The sequence below is a fragment of the Gasterosteus aculeatus genome, chromosome 16, assembly GCF_964276395.1.
Source record: "Gasterosteus aculeatus chromosome 16, fGasAcu3.hap1.1, whole genome shotgun sequence".
NCBI classification, from domain to species: domain Eukaryota; kingdom Metazoa; phylum Chordata; class Actinopteri; order Perciformes; family Gasterosteidae; genus Gasterosteus; species Gasterosteus aculeatus.
In genome coordinates, this window is record NC_135704.1 from 7,702,573 (window position 1) to 7,721,063 (window position 18,491).

General features: G+C 44.0%; 4 protein-coding genes across 8 annotated transcripts; 3 read left to right on the forward strand and 1 right to left on the reverse strand.

Moving 5' to 3' along the window:
* Positions 1-701: 701 nt before the first annotated feature.
* Positions 702-2,751, reverse strand: mrpl30 (mitochondrial ribosomal protein L30). Its single transcript, XM_040201679.2, has 5 exons — positions 2,444-2,751; positions 1,906-1,974; positions 1,399-1,545; positions 1,105-1,178; positions 702-906 (listed from the first exon to the last, which is right to left on the reverse strand). Exons 1-5 carry the CDS (start codon positions 2,483-2,485, stop codon positions 774-776), a joined length of 465 nt encoding a protein of 154 aa, XP_040057613.2. The 5' UTR covers positions 2,486-2,751; the 3' UTR covers positions 702-773.
* Positions 2,574-5,278, forward strand: mitd1 (MIT, microtubule interacting and transport, domain containing 1). Its single transcript, XM_040201678.2, has 7 exons — positions 2,574-3,228; positions 3,321-3,425; positions 3,604-3,740; positions 4,029-4,115; positions 4,229-4,341; positions 4,505-4,565; positions 4,885-5,278. Exons 1-7 carry the CDS (start codon positions 3,084-3,086, stop codon positions 4,978-4,980), a joined length of 744 nt encoding a protein of 247 aa, XP_040057612.2. The 5' UTR covers positions 2,574-3,083; the 3' UTR covers positions 4,981-5,278.
* Positions 5,279-7,205: 1,927 nt separating this feature from the next.
* cracdla (cracd like a) lies at positions 7,206-14,572 on the forward strand. Of its 3 annotated transcripts, none has more exons than XM_040201681.2 (10): positions 7,206-7,533; positions 8,663-8,713; positions 8,887-9,037; positions 9,139-9,274; positions 9,347-9,487; positions 10,470-10,724; positions 10,817-11,879; positions 12,086-13,005; positions 13,440-13,560; positions 13,655-14,572. In XM_040201681.2, exons 2-10 carry the CDS (start codon positions 8,665-8,667, stop codon positions 13,849-13,851), a joined length of 3,033 nt encoding a protein of 1,010 aa, XP_040057615.2. In that variant the 5' UTR covers positions 7,206-7,533; positions 8,663-8,664; the 3' UTR covers positions 13,852-14,572. The 3 variants fall into 3 exon arrangements, 2 of the variants coding, with proteins under 2 accessions (XP_040057615.2, XP_040057616.2); XR_013452963.1 differs by having other exon boundaries at positions 7,392-7,533; positions 12,086-13,012; XM_040201682.2 differs by lacking the exon at positions 7,206-7,533 and having other exon boundaries at positions 8,531-8,713.
* Positions 14,573-15,002: 430 nt separating this feature from the next.
* creg2 (cellular repressor of E1A-stimulated genes 2) lies at positions 15,003-17,972 on the forward strand. 3 transcript variants are annotated; one of them, XM_040201696.2, is made up of 6 exons: positions 15,003-15,282; positions 15,397-15,418; positions 15,575-16,053; positions 16,816-16,985; positions 17,374-17,487; positions 17,602-17,972. In XM_040201696.2, the coding sequence occupies exons 3-6, from the start codon at positions 15,643-15,645 to the stop codon at positions 17,741-17,743; spliced, it is 837 nt and encodes a 278-aa protein (XP_040057630.1). In that variant the 5' UTR covers positions 15,003-15,282; positions 15,397-15,418; positions 15,575-15,642; the 3' UTR covers positions 17,744-17,972. The 3 variants fall into 3 exon arrangements, with proteins under 3 accessions (XP_040057630.1, XP_077946350.1, XP_040057629.1); XM_040201695.2 differs by having other exon boundaries at positions 15,156-15,282; positions 15,400-15,418; XM_078090224.1 differs by having other exon boundaries at positions 15,147-15,418.
* Positions 17,973-18,491: the final 519 nt, after the last annotated feature.

The following is an 18,491-nucleotide window of genomic DNA, read 5'->3' on the forward strand; positions in this document are numbered from 1 at the left end:
GAAGCTGTGTCAGACCTTCTTGCTCCTCAAAGATTAGGACACTCCTCTTTCAGCTTAATTTAGCCATGACTTCCTGTCTGTGCTTATGTTTGTTAATACCGAATTACAAACAAGCTTGAGATACTTTTGATTTCTCCCAACAACATTATCCAATTTACACAACGTTTATGCGAGTTTGACTCGATAAAACAAATTTCTAAAACGTTGTCCTTAATCAAATGGATGTAGCAGCATATTGTAGTTGGTGGTGTGGATGAAAGCAGTGTACCATATATTTCCATAATGCAACCCAACTCCATTTCTTGTTCGGATCCCTTTGGAAAACAATTATTCTGAGTAGAGCCCAGCACATCGATGGCTGGGGATAAATATGAATTCACTGTTAACTGGTGTAAACGGTCAATGAGGCATATTTCAAATCACAGACAGCCCATATACGGCAACTCACAGCACCAAATGGTCCTCCAGATCCTCTGGTTTCCTCCCACTGTCCCAATGACATGCAGGTACTCCTCCCAAAAGAACCCTCTACTTCAGAGGGTTTCTTTTTGGAGTCTATACAATAAGCTGCTGTGTAGACGGGTCTCTACAGTCACATCTAAATTCTTATGGAGGACTAAGTTTTAGGAGTCTTAATTTGTTTTCAGAACCCATTCAAGACAAATAACTTTAGTTCTGTGTATTTAAACCAAAACAGGGAATTATGGAGCAGAACAATTTTAATGGTATGTATGAGCAACTTAAATTGTAATTAATAATTATTGAATGTGGAGCTAAGATTCGATGGCCTTGGGCTCTACAGGATGGAGGAGGCGACGGACTATCAACTCTCCTTTGCTGTTGATGTAGGTGTCACCCATGTCCTGCTCAGCAGGGAGTCCAGAGGGCGTCTTCAGCGGCTCGATCCTGAATTAATGGGACGATAAGAGGGACACACAATTATATAGTCTCTATAAATGTCCACACAAGTAGCTAAGTATTTATAAAATGTTCTAACAAAAACCTCTGCATCTGTTCCATCATACGGTTTTCTTTGGATGTGTTTTTTAATTAGCAGAAAATTGAGGTTCATACTTTTAGGCAGACGTGTCACATTAATCTTACCTCACGAGGTGCTTGACAAACTTCAGTTGGCTATTGACTGCAGGTGTATTTTTGTGAATTACAGGTGTGTGTGCCTGAATACATGACAAAGACAACAAGAACATCTGGGTGTTACACATAAGAAAGATTTTTTTTTCCTCAAAACATTTTTCATAATATAAATAATGCTCTTTATGCAGTTATAGTAGATGCTGTATCTGCACGAAGGGGTAAGATCACGGCTGATCTTTTTAGAGATCATCCCTTCATCCCTTCGGATTCATCTAAAAAGAGCTTTCGAAGCCAAAGTCTTACCTTTCCGAGCCCAAGGTGTTTCACCATTTCTTTCTCCCAATACGGTCTTCGCATCACACTTTTGACTCTGGTCACGATGTGCAGTTTATGAGGTTGCTCTGGATCCCCCCCATATTTCTCATGTTCTTTTGATCGCTCCTCAAACAGCTGTGAAGAAGGACACGGGACCTTTGAGCATTGCCAACTGATGAAGTGGTGCTTTAATCATTCAGAAGTGCTTAATAAAGCAGCGGCATTATCACCACCAGGGTTGGATTAGTTTGTTAGGGGCCTTTGCGCCCCCGAGCACTGTTTTAAGATGCCCCCCCATCAAATTCTACCTCTGCTAATTCTCCAATATGAACCACGTGAGCACAATGTACTAACTAACTCGAATTACTTGAAGCACCTCTACACGACAGGACCAAAAGTTAAGTGGTGCAAATGTCCTAAACGAATCAGCAATTTTCTAAATTTGGTGGAGCTTCTTGGATGCGGTGACCCCGGGGTTTGGGATCGGATGCTTACCTCCTTTGGGATTCTTGCTTTGGTGAATCGGCTGCGCGCCGGAACAAACCGCGGGCCGGCTGACAAGAGCTGTAAAACAGACAAACAGTGACGAGACCAAACCGTAAGCGATGAGACGTAGAGCAGCATCCGCTGACTTCTGTCCCGTGTAGGAGCCACAGATAAAGTGTCCCACAGGGTTAAAGGGACTGACCCTGCAATCTAAGGGTAGTTTCTCCTGAAACAATCAGCTAGATTAAGTTCCCAAAAGGTCTTAGCATATGTACCTGTATTTTCAGTCCAATGATCTTTGGGAAGTGCTCAATTAATCATTGAATAAGTAAATGTGCAACTTTAAAGACAGCAAAAAGGTTTAAGAGGCTGCCGATGGAAAAACGCATTAAAAAATATGTCTCGTCACACAATCACACAATCCAAGACTCACACAATCACACAATCCAAGACAGAGAAACGATTAGATGAATCACTTATACATCACACCTCCATATTATTGGCTTTAAAGGGGTTCGGACTTTAAAACAGCGTGAGTTGCGCTTACCTGGACTGGCAGAGAGCTCAACCGGCGACAGACGGCTGACATGTTGTATTGTTTATTCTGTATGCAGAGGAACACGTAACGTCGCCAAGGTTAAAGTGACGTACAGCCCCGCTGCTGCCCGATAACAGGCGCTATGAACACAAACAAGCACATACGTGCACCAGCATCATATTCTGCCAATTTAATAAAGAATAACGTTAATTTAAGAGCTGAAAAGTGACTGGAAACAGAGAAGCACTGGAATCACGACCGCGTCGTCTCCTCCGTGTCGCTACACCGGAAGCGGCAGGGAGTAACATTTAAATGGCACCGATACGGCAAATATCCCCATAGTAATAGTTCCAACATTTTTTTGCACGATGTTTCAGATTCTATTATGGGTTGAATGTGCTATTTATATAATCAGATATGTATTTCAAATATATTTGCATTATTTCTAATGGTTTCTGTCAAAACAACCCTCATCGTGGACGATTACTCCATAATGGGTTCTACCCTTCTGTTTCCGCCGGAATTATTTTTGTGGCGCACCACCCGTGTGGCTGCCAAGTAGGAAGCTGGTGGTACAACAACAGCAACAACAACAACCATGACGTCTCAGTCGGTTTTCTAGAAGCTGTCGAGGAGCATAGACAGAATAATGACTCAAAACCACGTGGCGGGGATGGAGACGTCCGCCATCTCCGTCCTGAAGCGCGCAGTGGAGCTGGATCACGGCGGCCGCGTCCAGGAGTCTCTGGTCTGCTACCAGGAGGGCATCCAGCTGCTGATGGACGTGTTGAAAGGTGAGGAGGGTTACGCACGCGTACAGGGGTAAGAGGCAACACGAGCGGGAAGACACGAAGCGTAACGTGTGGTTGTTCCCGTCTCCCGGCAGCCACTGTGAACGATGAGTCCAAGAGAGGCCACTACAGGGAGAAGATCAAGGGCTACATGGACAGAGCAGAGCAAATCAAAGTCCACGTGAACCAGATGAAAGAAGGTGATGGATACAACTAGCTGAAGGCTGAATACCGTAGAAAGTGGGAAACTGGCATTCACCGCCTTAAACAGATATTTCTAATTGTATATGTATGAATGTAAGACAAGCAAAGGGGTTTGTGTCTGTGCCTCCTCTAACTTCTATTTCCTCCATCTCTCTGTGCTCCCTCACTGGTCAGATGGGAAGTATCACGAGCAGATTCGAATAGAAGAGGATGCCACCGGTTACAGCTACCAGGTTCTGTTCAAGCCATACATGAGCAGTTTGCTCACAGAAGTTTGGGTACAAGACCCTTACATACGGCACACGCACCAGGTAAGAAATCTTAGTGTTCCACATTGTTTTATAGAAATGCTTTTCTATCTACTGATTAATTCATTATCAATCAGTCACGCAATAATCTTTTTATTTAAAGTACCGTTGCCACTGTACAAATGGGTAATACAGTACAGTTTTAATTGAATGTTATTTAAAGGATTGAATCCTTAATGTTGGATTTAAAACATTTTGCTATACACAAAGCACTGTATCTTTTTATTCATGTGCAAGGAATGTTTCAAAATGAAATTGTTCTGTACTGATTCCTCATTCCCTCCACTACAGTTGTACAACTTCCTGCGGTTCTGTGAGTTGCTGCTGACACCGTCCTGCAAGGTGAAAAAGATCCATCTGCTCACTTCCCAGGATGAAGTATGTTGTTCAAATAACAAGGTCACACTTTGTGTAGATTGCACAGCCGTCATAACGGTATCTTCTTCTCAGTTCGGTGCTGTTGTTTTACTGCAATACATCCCATCCTGCAGGCAAACAGCAGTCAGCAGAGCAGCGCTCTGGGCGAGCTGAAAGAAAGTCTGAGTGCTCAGGGAGTGACTTTGGATCTGCAGTACTCCTCCACTATACATGACAGGGAGATCAGGTATAGCTAACTGATATATGAAGGAGCCACTTGTGGGCCATAGATCAACGCTTTTTAAAAGGTGGCATCTTATTTTGAGCCGTTTTTGTTTTCATTTTCAAATGAACATTCCACTCTCAATTTTTGCAGCTTTATTTTATAGCAGAACGTTTTTATTTTTCAGGTTTGACAATGGTTGGATCATAAAGATAGGAAGAGGGCTGGATTACTTCAAGAGACCTAAGGTGAGACTTGGTAGTAATCTCTTTCTATGGCTGCCATTCTTACGACTACAGTGCTGAATGAGGGTCGTTGTGGCGCAGGGGTTAGAGAAGGTGTGCTGGGAAGCACCAGGTTGGTGGTTTGATTCCAGGCTGCCCCATGTTCCATGTCGAAGTGTCCCTGAGCAAGACACCTAACCCCTAATTGCTCCCCGGGCAAAAATGTGTAAAAGCCATGGGTTTAAAAGTGTAATGTAAGTTGCTTTGGATAAAAGCGTCTGCTAAATGACCTGTAATGTAATGAAATGTAATGAATGTCTGCGTGTCATTTCTTATCTTCCAGGGTCGGTTCTCTGTTGGATATTGTGACTATGACCTCAGGCAGTGCCACGAAACCAGCATAGACATTTTTCACACCAAACACACTAAAACACTATGAGATTCATAAAGCTTGAATTAATTTTTCAACGCACACATTTGCTATGTTTTTGGATGTGCCTTTACATACACATGCATGTGATCAACCTTGTAACTACTGTGTAACAGAGCAATTTTTATCAGGTTTTACAAAATGCTTTTTTTCACATTGGTCTTTTTTTGTCCTTTCTTATCCAAGAGCTATAATCATTTTTTTATTTTAAATTTTCAATGATAACTGTTCTTATGCTGTATGCTTTTAGGGTGTCATACTGCAATCTGGTGGAAAATAAATTAGGTGCTTTAATAATATCATAAAATGTCTTTGTTTTATTATTTTTTATTTTAATCATGATGAGCTTTGTTTAGCCCAGTGTTTTTCAACCTTTTTTGCGTCAAGGCACACTTAAGACACAGAAAAAATATCACGGCACACCAACAACCGGAAATGATATGAAAATCAATCCCAAACATAGTTTCATCATTAGCATAATATACTCTAGGAAATCAGGGAAACACGTGTTCTATTTGTTGTGTTTTATTAAACTTAACATCATCCTAATGCCAAGATGGCACAGGCTTTATGCCCAGGTATCTCTTAAATCTCACTTCTTTAAATTGTCGCCTCAGCAAATCTGCCTATTAATTACGCTGCGTACCGCCACCCACAGGCAGAGGGGAGTATAGAGCCTTCATACCACCAACAGCGCGCGACACACACACACACACACACACCCACACACACACACACACACACACACACACACACACACACACACACACAAGTTGGCTCTTTTTTTTCACCAATGAAGTGACAGTATGTAAAAAATGTTTTTTTTTCACGGTACACCTGACAGCCTCTCGAGGCACACTGGTTGAAAAACACTGGTTTAGACAAAAATGTTGGTATATCATTAAATCATCTTTTGCATAGTGGCTACCAGTGTTTCATCTACACACATCCTCTCTCACACAATATTTTTCACTCCCCCTCACACAACATTAGGCTGCTGTTGTGCTGGAGTTTTTATTTTGACATGGAACATCTCTTGCTAGGCTTCATTGCATCTTTTTGTAATATTATCAAGCTTTGTTTACTTGTATGAGAAAAGTAATTTGATTTATGCGGCTTGTTTGGGGTTTGAATAGTGGTCAGCACTCATATTTAGTCCAATATGGATCAAATTTGATTCAGTTTGACAAATATTTCCAAAACTAAAAAACAAAATCTCTTATTGCAAACTGTCGCCGGTTTGAATGATTGGAAACCCACATGAGTTCAAATAGCGCCATCATCGGATTATCCATCGGCCTTAATCTGGATATGCACAGGCCCAGAGGGTAAGAAATTATAATCCATCAGGGAACCACACGAAGCAGAGATGACCATTAATGCAACGAACATCACTACCTTTGTGTTAGGAGCGGAGAGGACAAAAGGCTGCAGTGCACAAAGCAGTTGAAACTGTCAGCATGTGCAGATATAGGTCAGCCCATCAGCAGTAATTAAATAAAGTCAAATGGCATATGGTCCCTTATGTGTAGATCACAAACTGAACAAAACCTAATTCCCAATCAGACTCTAATGTCGCTGTGGTCTATTAACAGGCGGTTGGTTGCCTGTGATCCAGATGTCACCGGCTGGGTTTATTTGCTGGTGAAAGAGATAAGGATTTGTGTGATGAGGATCCTCATCAGAGAAGCTGCTTGGCTGCACACAAAGGTTTGCTTTGCTCTTCCTGCTTCCTCCCCTCCTACTGATTGTAGCCTCGTGGCCTACATGGTGCTCTGAATAGCTTTTTTTTTTTAACTTAATCAGACAGTTTCCGGGTGTAGATATAGTTGAAAAACACTACAAAGGTCTATTTTATGTATGCAAAGTTACTTCCATTAGTGACGGGTGGACATTCATCAGCAAATGATGCTATCAAAGATTGTTTTAGCTCCAAAGTCTGGTACATTTGGATTATCTCTGGTAAATGGATAATTCCTGGCTGTTTTTCCCCCCCATTTTCATTGTTAACTGTCACACAGACACCCTCACACACATATACATAGGCTGCTCCTTTATGGTCTACCTGGGTTGTGACCCGACGTAAAGCATAAACAGTTCCACTAGCCTCAGTTCCTGTGTGGCTGTCCTCTTTCCAACAGGAGCTTTATTTTATTTTTTCTCCCTCTACTCTCATTTCTGGGCCTAAAATCAGGTTAGCGTTTTATAAGCAGCTTAGCGCAGAGGGCCACAGTGTGCCACTAATGTAATAGAGTAACTCCCCCCCCCCCACTCTCTCTCTCTCTCTCTCTCTCTCTCTCTCTCTCTCTCTCTCTCTCTCTCTCTCTCTCTCTCTCTCTCTCTCTCACTTGTGTCCCTTTTTCTTTTTCCACATTTGCTTACCCTGTCATGGAGTGTCCTCTGTCACTCTCCCTCTGCATCTCCCTCCGTTGTTCCAATGTGGACGATGAAAGCCTGTGGTTTAAACATTAGGAGAGTGACACAGCTGTGAGCGGACAACTCTGCCCCGAGAGGAGGACGAGAAAGGGGACGAGGAGCAGTGGTGCTGCTATTACACGTCGGGTAAAGTGTCTTATTTTTGATCAAAAAGGTGTTAGAATGTGTGTGTGTGTGTGTGTGTGTGTGTGTGTGTATTCATATTGCATGGATGGTTGTGGTTAAGCTGTTGTTGTGGATTATTGTGCTGTGGAATCTGACAAGGATCTCTCTGCAATGTTAATAATCCACTGGATTATCATTTGTCTGTAAAAAACTGATTCATGAACACTCAAGTTTCGCTTTGGTGGAAAACCTGCAGCCAAGGCGTTCAAATGTTACGGCCGTGTAAGTCACAAGCAACCTCTTTGGAGTGTCCCAGCGTATTCATGCGCTTTGGTACTTTTAAACAGGGTGTGCTGATATTTTGACAGCAGGCTGGGCGATAGCAGAGGTGCAGTGTGGACTTTGCATGTTTATCCATGACCAGCCACATCTTGTCTTATCAGCACACATGCCATATAGGATGCTACTCTCTTTCAGGGCTCCTCAGCAACGCAGCTGAGAGCAGTAGGTTTCACAGAACACCGTATACCGCGGATAGTACACCAAGTCTGTCGAACAAGGGAAACAAGCACCTCGCACTGAATCTTGCAGCCGGTAACACATCAACCCGACTTGGGTCTTTGTCACAAACAGTGTTGCATAAGTAAAGTGTTCGGCTTCTGCTTTGTTCAAGACGTATGATCCGTACTGCTTGTTTTCAGCATGATAAGTAGTATCTATTAGAGCCCATGTCCTCTTTGAAATACCAACACCGCCACTTTTACCTTCGTGGTGTGTGCTTTCTTGATGACACTGCGTTTCCTCTCGTGAAAGCCGCCGTGATTATATATTGTTGGCAGAGTTTCCTCTGAGTGCCCTGCCTTGCTTCAGTACAGGTTTGCACTGCCCCTGATAATACCAATAAACCTTTGAACCTCAGGGCCTGAGTCACATCTTCAGGCTATCGCACAAGTGTGTTAAGTGCATGTGTGTAGAGAACAGAGGACAAACCGCAGCTGTACTTGCGCCACGCTGGACGCTCTCGAGCATGTGACAACAGCCTCTTAAAAGTGTGGCCGAGGTGTCTGTAGTCAGAGAGGCGTCTCATTTTTGGTGGCTCTCTTTACGCACTGTGACCTCGGCTGTTCTGCACTTCTTTCTGTTTCCATAGCGATGGAGTCTTTCTCTGGGGATACGGAAGGAAGCACCGATGACATTCCAGGTGAGGTTATCGGTCATGTAGATTTAGTGTCCAGAGAAAACAAGTCTTTGACAGAAAGGAGCGATCAGAATGAAGGAATGTGTGTGTGTGTGTGTGTGTGTGTGTGTGAGAGAGAGAGAAAGAGAGAGAGAGCTGCTGTGACCTGGATCTGTCTCCATCTCCATCTCTATCAGGACGTAAAAAGTTCAAACTGAAATCTCTGAAAAACCGTCTCTTCGGGAGGAGTAAGAGAGACCGTGGAGAGGGAGATGCCAAACTCAGCCAGTCAGCCGGTGATATCACTGCAGAAGAAGGACCCGGATCTGATTTGGAAGAAGATTCGGCGTGAGTGTTTTCATGATAGCTTTACAGTTGCATTTCAGTTTTCTGATTTCTAGTCCAATGCCTTCACCCAGTCTTCTGTTCCTACACTCCTACTGCCAAAGATGCTCCCAGGGGATGATGGGATCAAGGGCATTGTCCGCCGACAGCATCTTTCTGGCTGATCAGGTCCTGACAGACGCCAAACCAGCTAAGGTCTTATCTCAGGAAAACGTCCATGGCAAAATAAAAGCTCTGCAGGTATAGCATTCTATTCTCGACATATTGTTGGGAAGTGAGGTTTTATAATCAGCTGTGCCTCTGGTGTCACAGATGAAGCTTCAGCAGCAGAAGATGCACCTGGGGCCACCGCCTCTGGTCCTGCCAGTCAGACGCGCCGAGGATCTGGGAAGCCGCTCTGAGGATGACGGTCCTGCCCTCGGCCCCCCCGAGATCCCGGAAGCCCTCAGCAAGGTGATTAGTTTCCGGGGCTCGGCTATCTGCTTATCTGATCAGTGCACTGATTAGGACTGTTAGCGTAAGGTTAGCGTAACAATTTAGAGAGTTGCTTCTGAGTGGATTTACCTTTCAGACTCTCCTCTTTACTTTCACCAACCCTTTTGACTTAACTTCATCTAAATGTCACACAATCACCAGCAGGTTTAAAGGAAATATGTCTGTCTCTTGCCTATGCCTGCCTCCCTTTGGTGGACGTTTGGTTACGTTGTTCTTTGTTTTTAGTAATGCACACATGCCAGTAGGGAATTCCTCTAGATGGGAGACATTTTGACAATCCTTATTGGTCTAAGTGTGAGCCAAGACTTGATTTGGCTTTGGCTAGTCAGTAGTTCACTGCCATATCCCAAGAAAATGCCAAAACCAACAATGCTTCATCAATACTTCCCTTGTTTGTCTGAGATACTCTCACAACCGAGTTCATAGTTCAGAAAATAGGTGACCAATTCACCAGTTTAATGTGTTTAAGTCAAAGTAATCCTGACACAGCTGTACACTGTGTTTTAGCAAACACTGCTTAATAGTAAATGGCTCATTTTGGCTGGGAAAGGAAAGGGATTAAAGTGAGTGTTTGCAGGAGCAATGTGGGATCGACCACAATGAATGATTAGTGAGGTAACAGCATGTCCACCCACGGTTTAATGACTATATCTTCTCAAAGGTGCACCGTATCTTTTTCAAAAGCCAAATAGAGTATAGTGAGCCCTACGGGATAAGTGTGGCATGAGAAAAATAATGTTTTCATTCTATTTGAATTGGAGGATTTCAATATTAACATGTTCTAGTAGAAAATAAATGCATGAACCTGAAAAGTGAATCATAGGTCCTCAAAGTCTCACAAAGACTCTAATAAAAAAATATGCATTTTGTGACCGCCTTTTTCTCATGGTCTTCTTTACGGTATTTGAGGCTCTACATTGTGATTTTCCTTTCTTTTCAGGCCACGTCGAGGCCGTTGTCTCGTCCACTATCGCCCCTCCCCAACCCTGCACCCATCAAATCTGGGCCCCTGTCTCCATCCCTCCCTTTGCCCCTTTCTGTCTCCTCAAATTCCTCTTCCTCTGCTGTTGAGCTGCCGTTGGACTTCAACTCTCCAGTCCAAGTCACCCGCTGCCTGGACACTTCTGCTGCACGCCATCGGATGTCTGTCAGGCCCAAGAAACAGAGAGCCAGCACCAAGAAAACACCCACTGCAGTGAATGAACATTTCTTCACCTTGTACATTGTTTGAAAAGACAAACGCTTAATGCACTTCCCTTACGTTGTTTATACCTCTTTTTTTTGCAGAATTACTCCAATGAGCAAAAGTCTGACATACACATTCTAAACAACATCAACCGCCCTGTATCTGTGAGAGAAGAAGAACAGCCTGCTTGGACTGAAGAGGAGCTGATATTGGAAAAAGAACAAGGAGAGGCTGTTATTGTTACATCTCAGCATCTTCCATCAAAACCTCCAGAGGTGGCACCAATCGCCTCAGAGGCAGCATGCAAATTATCCATCCAGACTGTTTCCCAACAGGACCAAGCTCTTCTTGATAGAGTGTCCTCTGCAGCCTCCCAGATACTTAGAGTCAAGCACCACAGACCAGCAGATGTAAGGCCAAGTGAGCGGCCCCACTCCTCCTTTATACAGCCAGAACTAAAAGACAGTAAAGACAGGGATTCGGAGATACGAGCAATGTCCCTTGACAAGAGAAAAACCCCAAACAAAGCCGGAATGGCTGTCACCCCCTGCGACCAGCTCTCCTCTAACTTCAGGTCGTCCTCTGTTCACCAGCATGTTCAAAGTGAGAAGGAAAGCACAAGGGGAATAACGAGACCCACCCCAGGATCCGGGTCCTTCCATATTTCAATGACCTCTGCCAAAAACCGGGATGCAGAAAGACCCCGATCAGGCAGTTTTGTTGGAGTCCTGGAACACGTTGAAGCCAGACAAAAGGCCGAGGATCAACAATCATCAAGCACGAGGGAAAGGGAAGAGTTAAGAGGGGGCCCCTTTGCTGTGGGAAGACTCAGGCAAGGGGGAGCTCCACATAAAATATGGGACAGGAAGGACAGCCTCAAACACGTGGAACCAGTTACACCATCTCAAAATGTCACCACAGATACCAGCGCGGCGAGGGTGGAGCAGCTGGAGAGCAACCAGGAGGTGGTGGAGGTGGCGGTAGAAGCTCAGGAGGTCGAGGAGAACGAAGGAAAGTCAGCGTTTGGCGTCAAACTGCGCTCCACATCTCTGTCGATGAGATTTCGATCGGATTCCTCTCCGAACCATCGCGCCAAGCTGCCAGTGTGTGAGGAGCAATGTGACCAACTGAAAAGACAGGAAATAAGAGACATTGAGTCAAAAAGTGAGTCTTCATTGATTACGCTTTATGTCAAGTTCATTGTTTTATTCAAAACATTATTTTTCCATTACTTTTAGAGTTAAACATTGTACACTCTGGAGTGCTAACATTTGTACTGATCACAGGGGACCTTTGTCCTTTAAAATACCACTTAGGTTAACGCTAACAGCCCTGTGAAGTGTGTCTAACTGAACTGTGTCACTCCTTAGATCCAATCCCATCTGGCGTCTCCCTTCCAGTCAAGCACAACACGCTGCCTACCGACAATCCTCACACCATGGCAACCGAAGTCCAAACATCCTCCTCAAACCTCAGAGAAGTTGAAACCTCCGTCCAGGAGTTGCAGCCTGCCCCCCAAACGACCTCCTCTGAGGTGTCCTGGATAAGCATGGCAATGGAAAAGACCAGAAGTCTGCAGCAGCTTTTCACTAATAGATTACCCAGAGATTTTACAGGTGTGCAGACAGCAGCTCGGCCACAAGCGCAGACGGAGACGCCTACAGGAGCGCAAGAACAGACGCAACCTGTAAAACTGCAACAAAGCACAACAACAATAGAGGGCGCAAATCAATCCCGGACTGATGCCGTCAAAGCAGAAAAGGTGCAGAGTGGAAGTCAAACTGAGGCCGCCAAACCGTCTCCGGCGTTGGCAGTGCAGCAGAAGACGCCTCCTCTTCAGTCGAGCGCTTCCAGGGAGCCGCAAGCGGTAAAACCAACCGGTGAACCTCTGTTTCCCGCACAGTCTGTACACAACAATCCATGGACAACCCAGTTTCCATTGCACTCTTCTACGCCACCAGAGACCGCATCTCGGGCCCCACAAGAGGCCGGGACACAGTCTCTTGCACAGTTATACCTTTCCTCGGGCCAGCAGCAACCCCCCCGGGGCAGTCGAGGTGTTCACACCGCCAACCAGCTTCATTCGACAAACTTGTGTTCTACCACATCATCCGCTTCATCTCAGCCATCCGTTTCTGCCTCGGGAAGCGGGGAGAAAGACGCCCCCACGCAGGAAAAAGACGACGCGTCACTGTCAGGAAGGCGGGCAGTTTGGGCCGGGTCCGCAGGCGAGAAGGCTTCTTTTTTGGAGAAACGGGCAGAGTGGACCACTCCACCTGGAATCAAGGGGGTTTGTGGTACTTCTTTGTAACTGTCTTTAGTACCGCACTTCACTGTATATCAATTCAAGGATAAGGCTGGGAATATTCTATATTCTTCTTATTGTCTACAAATTCCATTCCAAGTGAAAAAAGAAGAGGAATACTCTTGTCTTTCAACACTCTCTGACATCCAAACTGTAAGAATAATGTTTTATGAAGGCTATTAGTTGATTCAGGTTGGAGCTTTGAGCATTGACGAGGATTTCACTTTTTATTGTCTTATTAGTTTTCGAAAATGTCCACTTGTGACACAGTGTAGTCCTACACAATGTGTCCCAACTCACACTTGTGTTCTTGGACACAAATGGAATTGTATGGTGTTAAAGAGAAATGTAGATTTCTTCTTTAACTAATATTGTTGTAGTTATCCAGAGCAGAAGATCTAACTCGTGAATTTCTTCAGGTGGACTTGAAAAAAGCTCAAACAGAGGAGCAGGTATCAGGTGAATCCCCAGCCGTGGAAAAGACCAAGCCCCTAAATAAAGACATAAAACCAGTGGGGCGACAAGGAGTAAAACTTGCAGGTTCGCTGACACACATTCATTAAAACTGTGAACTTCTTCATTTAGTATTCAGTATCTGCATGTCCACCAACATGACAACAATGTTTTCTCTTAGAGTCAAGTCCCACCAAAGTTCCAGAAAGACCCCGTGAGGACAAATGGCTGCGGAAAAACGTGGCGCCATCTTCATCGCCCTCATTGTCACCCACAAGGCCATCAGTGTTGCAGTCCGCGACTGACGGCGGACAGCCGTCCTGGATGGAGCTGGCAAAAAGGAAGTCAATGGCCTGGAGCGATAAGTCCATGGACTGAGGGGAAAACAGACACAGAGACGGTTCTGTGGATGCAACAGTATGAGGGGATCGGCAGACAAATTGTGTTGTTGAGTCTTTCACAAAGATGCAGTGGAAACTCTATTGAGGCTGTTGTGATTGTGTGATGACTTTCATTCAGCTGTTAAATATTAGTTGTATCGAGAGACAGTCAGAGAGTATCTATTGACAACATCCAAGTTTATTATCATCCTTTTCCACCGCAAGCACTTCCAAATAAATGGTATTTCTGAGTAATGTTTTATGTGATTCAGCATGTCACTGCTGATGATAGTTTGTTAAATAATGTGTTGATTGTCAAATGCGTGTTTTTTGTTTTTTGGGGAAAATATTGAATAACAAAATTAAAATATTCAAAAACATTTTAACTTGTTGCGTTGAGGCAACCCAGAGGGAATACAGTGCAACCCCTAATATAATTGTAGCATCTCTTTAAGACTTTGTGTGGAGAGTGTGAGTCAAGATTTAAATAAATGCAGCAACATATTAACTGAGCTTTTCCCTGAGCATCAACCTGTCATTATGGGATGTCCACTCACTCACTATCATAGCCTGTAGATCATCCTGGCAGGCCATAGCTGTGAAAAGGGACCATCGCTTGCCTGAAATGATTGGGTTTTAAAAGGTACTTTATAATGCCGTTGCTGCTGTAATCCTATGAATTTCCACGCTAGAGGACTAATAAAGGGTTGTCTTATTGCATCTTATCTTATACTATTAAAATGTGTGTTTGTTTGTTTGTAATCCTGAGCATGCATTGAACTCATGCTGCCAATACTGCGTTCTTTGGTGCATACAAAAATATTGAAGACAATTGTTCCAATGTTGCAACTACATGCAGCGCATTAGCTTTTCTAATTCTTCCGCATACGTTTATATTAGAATGGGGGATTTTAAAATCCAGTAAAATAGAAGCAAACATTATGAATCCATTCAGTTGTGTAAATTGCTAAAGCCTGAATTGGATTATGTGTCAAAGGGATTAGGCCTTAATTCATTATTGGAGACTGAATTGTTGTTATTGATATAAGTATATTGTAAGAATGTTGTGCAACAACAATAATCATTGTCTTCTCCGGCATATAATTCAAATGGACACAATATCCATTTCAGTCAACTACAACATCACCCAGTCAAAAAACTGCCTCAAAACGATTAGTGGATATATAAATTAGCCTATTAAAGTAAAGGTCATAAGCAAAAGTTTGAGGTCTTCAATGATTGACCTGGTTCTAAATAATGTACTACTTATTGGATTGTTGTGTAGCAGAATGTGCGACAGGTCGTGTAAACAGGGACAGACTAGCGGGCGCCTAAATAAGTACGTCACAGCAAATTAGGTAACATGCCCGTTCCTGTCGCTTTGTGCCGTAACGTCCTTATTTCAACCACGAAGGGTGCAGACGCTCAGGTGAGGAGAAACCAGTCTTGGGGTTTAGTAACGCTACCTAAAAAACTAATTCAAGTATGAGAAATGCACGCAGTGGGGTTCGTTCAGACTAAACCATTTCTCTCCAACATCCAGCAGAAAAGGCAAAAGAAAATATGTGAGTAGCTTTTCTTCTACTTCAAAGTCGGATTTGAGTGGCGCACACCAATATTTAAACTACACGCTTCCAAATATCAGGAATTCTTTCAACAACTGAAAAAAACCCGGTTATAAAACTACTGTTTTTTTTAACCGTAAAATGGCTCGTCGGCAGATGTCGCTGTGAAGCCGCTCCCCGTCTCCCGCGAGCCGACGCACGTGAGCTTGTAAACAAACGCGGACATGGAGGCCCGCTTCTTCCCGCTGGCGCTGCTCGCCGGCGCGCTGTGTTCGTGTCGGGGCTACACCCTGAGGACCTCGGTGTCCTGGGTCGTCTCCTCCAACGACGCGGCGGAGGACGCCGACCTGTCCGAGGAGGCGGCCCCGGCGCTGCTGGTGGACAACGCCGGCGGGCTGTGGAAGCAGGCGCATCCGTCCTCCGACGTCCCCGGGGACGGCGCCGTGAGCCCCGCGGGGCGGGCGGAGCCGGAGGACGGCAGCGTGGCGCAGCTTTCGTCGCGCTTGTTCTCGTATCGGCTGGAAAAGGCCGAGAAGTCCGGCCCTCCCCCGCACCAGGAGACCGCCAGGACGGCCAGATACATCGCCCACAGCAGCGACTGGGGCCACCTGGCCACCATCTCCACCCAAGACAAGGTGAGACACCGCGTGAGACGCATTAACGTGTGAGCACGAGCTATATGCATTCCTGTATTTAGACTACAACTATTAGCTAAGCAACACGCGTAAACTACTCTACTAAAGGCAAGACGGAACTAAAAAGAAAGAAAGATCTTGGAAATGCCGAGGACCCGCTTTTACATTTAGTACAATTTTGATGTTTACTTAAGTATTTTCACTTCTGCACTGATTTTACCAAACAACTTTCAAGTCACCAATTCATAATCTGTGAGTCATTATTAAAGATTTGAAGCCCTGCGAACCTGCTCATTGGTTTTCAGTTATTTGGAATTGTGCAAAGCAGAGGAGGATAATTTACACAAGGGGATTGGTACTAATTACAATGACACTTTAAACTGTACAAGAAAGTCCCTGAAGTACCAATAACTTGTGTGCTCTTCACAAATTGTTTTGCAAGTAAGATGAAAACAATCATCTTTCAGGGTCCTGAGGCCCCAATAATTTAACTCTCTAAAATGTCCCATTCTGCATAATGAGTGCTTCAGCTTTAGATCATTTAGCTGGTTACGCTTTTAGTCTGAATTTTGAAGGGTAAACTTTTAGTCGTAACAGACATTGTCCTTGTATTCTAACTAAAGGAGCGAAATATTCACTAGGGTTAAACGAGTAGGCCTACTTGTAACCTTAGATTTCACACACATTGTGGTTTATCTAGAATTTAACTGATATGGATTATGCATATGTCTCTTACCACAGGCTGTTTATTAATATCAACAGATCAAAGGTCTCCCTTTTGGCAATATCTTCTCAGTCAGTGATGGGCCGCAGGATAACGGCACAGGAGTCATCTATTTCTATGTGACTCCGATGGACTACACTGTGTCTGACCTGAAAAGTAACCCCTATGCTTCACTCACCTTCTCTGAGGCTGAAGGTGAATTCTGCAGGTAAGCCCAGCTTTGTAATAGTTTTCCGTACTTAAATACCACCTGGTGCCAAAGTTCTGTGTGCTAAACAAAAATAATTTGGGGACTATGTAACAAAGCAAAAAAGTGTAACCAATGAGGGTATTCAAACTAACTTAAAAGCGGAGCCCTTTTCAAGACCGATAGTAAAACAGAACCCAACCTGAAGAACTTCAGCTTGTCAGTTGGCAGCTTTAACATGTTCGAACAACTTATCAATCAAATAAGTAAAAACCAGTTGACACATCTTTTTGGGCCCATCATTGGCAGCTTGTGATCCAAAATTCTCTGAATTCTATGACTAGACACGGTGTGTGGTTGCGGGTGCATATGTGTGTTTCCGTTAGATAACAGTCTTCTGCGTTTCAAGGCAAATGGTGTACGACCCGGAAGATCCAAGATGTGCTCGACTCACACTAACGGGCAAGATGGTGGAGGTGGCATCGGAGGAGCTTGGGTTTGCAAAACAGGCCATGTTCTCAAGGTAGCTTGGCTAAGGGAAGATTTTTGCAGTGTATAAATACATGTCATGCTCCTTCAACCCTGATGATAAGGTAACAACAAAATGTCCATGTGCGACTATTTTTTATTTCTGTAGACATCCTGTGATGGCAAAGTGGCCAGTGGGGCACAAGTGGTTCTTCATGAAGATGGAGTTGATCCAGGTTTGGCTGCAGGACTGGATCGGTGGAGTATCGCTCATTCCGCTGGAGGACTACTTCAAAGCAACGCCTTTCTGAGAACACCCCTCCCTCTGCAACGCGCCTGCACACATCTCTTCAGCTGTCTACACCACAGACTCTGATGGAAAAGAATTAGCCAAAACAGCCTTTTGCAATTGCAAATTATTTGCATACTGTTGCTATTTTAAAAAAAGGTGTACATTCTTCACGGTTGTATATTCTTCACGGGTAGATCTGTTTAGTAGCTGTCATGGAGCTTTCAAACAATAAATGTACCTTAAAGTGAGATTATTCAGTTATTTTGAAAATCACTGATTAACTTTGTACCCTGATAAGCGACATACTTTGACATTATTATTAGTAATAATATTATGTTTGCCTGCTGATAGTGTTGTCCCAGTCATAAAATGGTTTTCAGCGTTTTCTTCCGTAGGAAAAAACAATCTAATCTATAAGGATGTATTATTCGACCGTGTCAATGAGTAAGTTTGATAAAGTTTTTTGTTTTACCAACTCACTGGATGTGACATTGGTAGCATGTATGCTAACATTAATAACTTAAAGGAACACATTCTGATTTGCAATCATCTCGCATGTGAAAGGAAGATGCATTGGTAATGAATATGAAAATAGTATTAAATAGTTAGGGCAGTTTATTGCCCCTGATGGTTTTGAAATTCGTGTTGGATGAAACAAAGATGCATATTCCATCGACATTGACGCAGTTTGCGGACCCGGCCACTAGATGAAGCGCTTTCCTAATAATGAAGATCCGTTGCTGAGGTTAACTTTATATTTAAGGACG